The sequence below is a fragment of the Bactrocera neohumeralis genome, unplaced genomic scaffold, assembly GCF_024586455.1.
Source record: "Bactrocera neohumeralis isolate Rockhampton unplaced genomic scaffold, APGP_CSIRO_Bneo_wtdbg2-racon-allhic-juicebox.fasta_v2 ctg3352, whole genome shotgun sequence".
NCBI lineage: Eukaryota > Metazoa > Arthropoda > Insecta > Diptera > Tephritidae > Bactrocera > Bactrocera neohumeralis.
This window is the reverse complement of record NW_026090687.1, coordinates 1-6,674: the sequence shown is the minus strand read 5'-3', so window position 1 is coordinate 6,674 and position 6,674 is coordinate 1. Positions and strand designations below refer to the sequence as shown.

Genomic DNA, 6,674 nt, shown 5'->3' with positions numbered 1-6,674 from the left:
ACACGCTGAGAGAGGTCCGCTTCTCACTGGCTGAGTGTCGTGTACTATGACTTGATGAGCATTCTGGACGCGCTCACTCTGTACGCTTGCATCAAGATCAAGACGTTTCTCTCAAAAAAACTGACCATTCTAACGATGAAGAACACCAATGTGTGCATTCAGCAAGACCACGTCCTCCGACAGTACTCCTTTTACGTTCACTTTATGCGGTCCGCCGTGCCACTTCTGCGACACGTCTACAGCGCCCCGCCAGTGCAGCCTTCCTCTGCTGAAGGTGATGGGTCCGCGGGGTCCGGGGCCCTCTCTGGCGGTCTCTCCAACAACGACAGCCACCAGGCGGGTGGTAGGGTGTCCTCGGATCGTAATGGGGCTCTGTCGTCCAACGCGGCCACGACGCTCATTCCATACGTATCGCACGCGCGCTTTACGAGGAGCTCAAACGTGAGTACTGCGTGATAGTGTCAAACATCTACCTACAAAAGATCCAGGAGTACGCCTTCTTCTGCAACAGTATGGAGTATCGCACCGACGGCTCGTATGGCGACAGCGGGGCCACTGCCTCGAGCGTGGGGGCAAGTTTCTGGAGATTTGGCGGGGCTACCACGTCGACGTCGTCGCATGGGGACGCCGGTGTGGGCGGCAGCTCGGGGAACGCGCTAAACTATGCGTATCGCCTCCCTCTCCTAACGGACACCACGGGTGGTGGGGCCCTCGGCGTCTATGCGACTGGGCGAGCGAGCGAGTATTTTGCAGCGCGTGTTTGCCCCTCCGTTGATTCCGACCATGGAGCGCGCGGCCTGTCGGAAGCACACGTATGAGGAGACCTTTCGCTCTATTCTCAGCCTCACCTGCGACATTGTGTCGCACGAGTACCTCTTCACCTTTGATTTCTTTTCGGGTGACATGAGCGTGTACGTTGCGGCTTTCAAACCCACCGTTCAGTTCATTGTCGATTATCTTTCGGAGGTGGTGTTGGTCAACTCCGGTGGGAGAGACGCGGCGAATGCTGAATGAGCGCCCGCACACCAGTGTGAATACCAACGCGAGACACGACACCTATGGTCTGCTCATTCTCATTCGCCTGTGCCAGGAGTACCGCTCCCTAATGAAACACACCCGCAAGCTCTCTTGTCTGGATGGATTCTTCGACTCTCTCCTCGTGCTCTTGTGGCCCCCTTTCAACGCCTGTTACGAGCGACAGTTGAACGCCCTGATGTCAGCCAAAAACGAAAAGGCGATGTTCGACTGCATGAGTCACTTGAAACGCACCGAGGACAAACTTGGGTTTGTTCACCCACTCGTCAAGGCTTTTGCGGAGTTCTCTTGTGTCCTCATGAGCATTTCGTACGGGGCGGTGATGAGCGAGCAGGCGCGGGTCGCGGCCTCCGTGCACGATGTGGAGCAGCGCCGTTACCGTGCGCTCCGTCAGCGGCAGGGCAACGCACAGGCGGACGGAACGGTGCTGCGGGAAGGCAACTTGCCTTCGCCGCCTTCCTGTGATTTGTCAACCGAACGTGGAGAGGGGCACGCGGCACCGCCTCCGCAGGTTGGCTCGGTTGAATGGAGCACGGCTCTCCGCCAGCAAGCCCTTGCCAAGATTGACGAGGAGCACGAAAGCGACACGGCGGACAGCAAAAGCCACTTCCTCACGTTAATGGGCGACGTTGGCTTTATGCGCATCGAGCTTTCTCATTTTGTGGTGCAAATGGGACAAGACATCGTTGCCGCCGAACCGAATCCGCAGCGACGCACGCAGTTGCAGCCGCTCGGCACCGCTTTTGCTTTGAACAACATCTTTTACTTGCTTCAAGTCTCGGCGCGGTACCCCATCTTTCTTTCCGTCGACGACGTGGTGCAGCCGGCGTCCGAGGACCAGCGGTACAAAGATGGGTCCAGCAGCTACCAAGAGGGTAACCCACCCCCGAGAACGTTGTCACACTCGAGCAGCGCGATGACTTCAACGGCATCAAGGAGCTCTTTAGTCGTCTGCGTGCCGAGTTTGTGGAAAATGTGATTCGTTACTATTTAGGCAACTTTCTCCACGTGATCCTCAACGCCGACGAGTGCTCACCACTCGAAGTGCTGCAAACAGCGGAGGGGTTTGTGTTGAACTGGAAAAGCGCTTTGGACCTTGTGCGACAGACAGTGCAAGCACTGCTCTCCGACCCCGTAAACGCCCAGGAGACGACCGCACAGATTTGCATGGATATTCTCTTGTACAACACACGGTTTCACGCGATTGTTGCAAGGTTCCTCGACGCCAGCTTGAAAGGACCCACCACCGACGGCTCCCCCAACCCGTTCCAAGGACGGAACCTGCGTTCTCTCATCGTTACTAACCAACTTTTATTGCAGCACATGCGGACGTTTTCCGTCCCCCTCGTAGGTTGACGCGGACTTGTTTTCGAAAGAGGAGGAAAAAGACAAACACACATGAAAGCAGCAACAACAACAATACAAGATCAACACAAGAGAATGTACACACATCTGAAAAGGCGGAGGAGGGGGGAGGATGAACAGCGAATCAAGTGCTTTTGATAAGGGCATACAGTCGTTTTGGTTGCGCGCGCAGCCACGCCGACGAGTTTCAACGCTGCCTCTAAGCTCCTGTCGCCATGATTTGCGTAAAACGGAGTCATCCCACGCACCTCGCGACGAGTTTTTTTTTATTATTATGTTCGCCTCTTCCCAGCACAACACACACACACACACACAAACACAACTCTTTTCTGTCTGCCGTTTAGTTTTGTGGGTGGACCTTTTTTTTTTCTCCTTTTCTCTCTTCTGGTTTCCGTCCGCTTTTGCATTTTTTGTGTTTTTCGTAGTCCTGCGCTGACGTGACTTAACAGCGAACGCGCGTTTCTCTGAGTAGCTTGTTCTGACTCTTTCCGTTGCGTGAAGTCAAACACTCGCTCTTTATCGTTTCGGTCCCGTGCCGTGTTCCTTCAACGTGGCCAGAATGGAGACGGTCAGAGGGTGGTACCAGACATGGTGCGACTTCCCCCAACCAAAGAAGGTGAAAATCATCAAAGGGGCTGCTTTTGTGTGCTTTTCCTTTTTCCTGCTCTTTCTGGTGATTTACGCATTTGGTGGCACGGGTAAGAAGTCAAAGACGCTTACCCCAACAGTCGTTTTCATGGAGGCGATGCCGGCAGACTTGCAGACGCTGCGGTATCTCGCGCAACGCAGGGATGTTTCCATCGGCATGGTGATCTTGACGGTGAGCGGGTGGGTGAACAACCTTGACGCCGCCTACGACAATCTTGCTTCTCTCCTGCAGCTCTTCAAAAACGAAGGCTACACGAAAACGTTCCCGATCTACTACGGTAACAGCGTTGCGGCCGCCGATGAGGCTTTTTTCCAACGTGTCCTTCACCGCGGGCGTCCCCGTTCCGGCGTCAACGACGTCTTGCACCTATCGCCGCGTGTTCACCGAGACGCTCTCCACGAACGCCCAGCGTCTGTTCAACGGCGCAGCTCTTCTCGACCTTGTCGACGTGCAGAGCCCGCAGTCACGTCTCACGTACTATGACGCACCACTGAGCGATTACCTGTCGTCGAGGCAAGCCAACTTTCTTGTCCTGGGCCCCGCCACCGACGCAGCAGCTTTTCTTCAGAATCACCCTCAGCGTAGGAGTCAAGTAGTGCGCATTGTGATGGGAGGCGGCGCCCTTATCGGACTAGGCGACGTGCAGTATCTCTATCCCGACAACCGGTACGCGGAGGTCAGCTTCTTTCTTGACCCCGCCGCGGCCGACTACATCGTGCAGAGATCGCATGGCCGACCGGTGACGATCATCTCCCTTGAGGCCGCGGTGGCCTGGAACACCACCGTGTGCCAACACACTTTCTTCCCGCAGTTCCACCTCACCGACCACCGAGGCTGAAGTCACCTCGGCTAACGTCGTAGGGTGTCCCGCGGGCTACTACAACCAGGTAGGGTCGAGCACCAAACCTGTTTCCTTAGCGTTGCTGGCGGGTTCGCTGCTGGCGGACGCGTACTTGCAGGACGGCTCCACCGTGTCGAGCGTTCCCGTGAACGTGATCGCCAAAGGTAACCTTGATGTCGATGGAAGGTCATATCGCCCGCCATCCGGTGATCTTACCGTCAACGTTGTGTTGAGCGTCAACCAGGACACGTTCTCCTCACACCTCCTGCGCGTCGATGCGCTTTCGTTCGAGTAAAGAGAGTGAGAGAGAGTGGTGCGGTTGTCTTTCTGCAGCCGACTCCGTGACGCTTTGCCAGGCACTGCGATTGGAACCATTTGTTCTTTTTATCTCTCTTTCTTTTCCAGTGCTTTTTCCTTTTTGTAGGCTGCTCTTTGACCGGCACAATTGCACCAAAGAAAAGGCTCCAAATGAACCCTTACTAATGGTGCGGTGCTCATTTGTCGTTTCGGTGTGTTGCATCGATAATGATTGTTGTGTTCTTTTCTTTTTTTTTTTTTTGGGGGGGGTTGCTTGTTGTTCTTTGCTTGTTTTTTCTTTCACCTGTATCGTCAACGGAATCGAGAGAAAGAGCGGTTTAAAAAAAGGTCAGACATCTTCAGAGTTGCAGCTTTAGCAAGATGCACTCGTCGCAAGCCTCTGAGGCTAGCGCTCTTTTTCCTCAACTTGTTGCATTCACCGCGAGTCGATGGGTGTTGCAATTCACACTGACGTTTGCCACTTCATTATGCTTCCTTTCTACATTCTCGTTGCCTTTTTCCCCGGCTGTTTTTTTTTTTTTATTCTGATTGTTCTTGGCAAACATGCCCAGCGTCGACCCATTGACTTTTGCCCACTTCCATAGAGCACTTCGCCGTAACACGTCCCCCTCAACGACGCGTACACGCTTTTGACACACCCCTATAGATTTTTTTTTATATACACACACTCTTAAAAAAAAAAAAAAGAAGCAGCCGTCAACGTCGTGAAAACCGAGTTTTTTGTTTCTTTCCTGACGTACTCACACATTCCGCTTTTTGTCGTGTACTCTTTTTTTGTGTGTGTGTGTGATCCCTCCATAGAATACTACTTACCTTTCCGCGCCAGCTTCGCGAGAGCAGTTACCATGACCAGCGCACTTCGTGATCTTGACGGAAACTGTCCACGCCAACTTGACAGGTCGATCCTCCTGCAGTCAGCGTGCGTTCGCAGGCGGCAGGAGAAAAAAGTGTGCGATCAGAAGTGGAACGACTGGTGGTACCACTGAACTACCCCAATCTTCAGCGTCGGCTGTACGATCTGCTCGCGATGGACTTTGACGACCTGGACGATTATCAGGACCGCCAGCCGATGTCGCCGGAAGAAATCGCGGAGACCTTCCATCAGCACTTGGGGCAACTTGACGCCCGACGACTCAGATGCTTGCCCCGATGCTGAAGCGCTGGCAGGAGTACCCGAATACGCCGCTGAGCACTCGAATTGTTGACACACTTTGCTTCCGGCGGTCGGAGCTGCGGAAAGGGATGGAACTGTCTTTCCCGGACCTCCTTGATTGTCTCCTGCTCAGCGCGCGACTGGGGGAAACTCTCACGGTCGGCGGCGTGCACTGTTCGATTCGCATGCTCGGAGACCACAGCCGTCGCGCTTCCGAGTCGATTCTCTCTGCGGTGCTTGTCGAACAAGGCGTTGGAGCCGAATGCTCCGCCGACGTGGCGGTTAACGTCCCACTTCTGTATCTGCGCCTCCGCGACGGCGTTCGGCCGCCGTTAAACTCCGTCTCGCTTGTTAAAGGCAGGTACTACACAATGACCTTCGATGACCTCATCGCGAAGGACGACGCCATACCGCTCTCTACGACCTTTTACGACCACCAGCCGCACATCAACCCCTTCATGCGCGGCTTCGCGTGCCACGTGCTCTGTGACATGGCACTGGACGAGGGCATGAGGATCAAGATGGACACCTACTTTCTCGCGACGACGCTACTTGACCGTTACCTCGCCATCACTCCCGTCTCCACGCACGAGCTCTATCTCTTTGGCGCGGCTTCTCTCGTCGCCGCTTCCAAATACGAGGAAATCTATACCCTTCGTCTTGAGGCACTGTGCGCACGCAACCGCAACATTTTCAACGTTGATATGCTTCTCAACGCGGAAGCTACGTTGCTCCTTACGCTGCAGTTTCGCGTTAGCGTAGCCAACATCAGTACCCTGGCGCACACGATGATTGTTGACCAGGACCCGCCCGCCTCACCAAAGCAACGGCAGCTTCTTCTTTACCTGCTCACCACTTTATCGCTGCAAACCTACTATGGACAATACAGACAGTCACTCCTAGCCGCTGCCGCGGTGTACATCTCGCGTGTTGCCTTTGCAATTCCGACAGGAGAGCCCAACACTGCGGTGCGCGACACCCTTCCGCTGGTTCTCGCAGCGGTGGAGGAAAACAAGAACCCGGCTGTTCAATTTGGCTGCGCTCTCCGCGAGACCTTTGCACAACCGCGTTTTGGTGGTGTAAGCCAGCTCCTCTTCTCTTCAACTGTTTAGGTAGTGGGTGAAGCATCAACGTGGCTCTCGAACTCCCCACCTCATCTCACATACATAGATGCGTGACGATGGGGAAAAAAAAGAGAAGAGTGATTGCCGATTCCTTTTTTCTTTTTTTTTTTTTTTTGCGTCTCCTTGTCTGCTGCCAGTGAGTTCCTTTTCTTTTTCTTGATGTTCATGCGCACAACAAGCAAGGCCGTG

At 54.3% G+C, this 6,674-nt stretch overlaps 2 protein-coding genes across 2 annotated transcripts; both read left to right on the top strand.

Annotated features, from left to right (window-relative positions):
* The first annotated feature begins 2,959 nt into the window (after positions 1 to 2,959).
* Positions 2,960 to 4,185, top strand: LOC126766974 (uncharacterized). The gene is made up of 3 exons (XM_050484617.1): positions 2,960 to 3,228; positions 3,281 to 3,715; positions 3,861 to 4,185. The coding sequence occupies exons 1-3, from the start codon at positions 2,960 to 2,962 to the stop codon at positions 4,183 to 4,185; spliced, it is 1,029 nt and encodes a 342-aa protein (XP_050340574.1).
* Positions 4,186 to 5,732: 1,547 nt separating this feature from the next.
* LOC126766975 (uncharacterized) lies at positions 5,733 to 6,440 on the top strand (the record flags this gene model as incomplete). The annotated part of the gene is made up of 1 exon (XM_050484619.1): positions 5,733 to 6,440. A coding segment is annotated over exon 1 (708 nt), but the record flags the coding sequence as incomplete, so codon positions are not given.
* Between the last annotated feature and the right edge of the window lie 234 nt (positions 6,441 to 6,674).

What these genes read in the sequence shown, in the direction of transcription:
- LOC126766974 (XM_050484617.1), top strand. Translation starts at nt 2,960, where the DNA reads ATGGAGACGGTCAGAGGGTGGTACCAGACATGGTGCGACTTCCCCCAA. An exon ending in GTGATCTTGACGGTGAGCGG is followed by an intron (nt 3,229 to 3,280) that starts GTGGGTGAACAA and finishes TCTCTCCTGCAG; the next exon opens with CTCTTCAAAAACGAAGGCTA. An exon ending in TATCTCTATCCCGACAACCG is followed by an intron (nt 3,716 to 3,860) that starts GTACGCGGAGGT and finishes TTCTTCCCGCAG; the next exon opens with TTCCACCTCACCGACCACCG.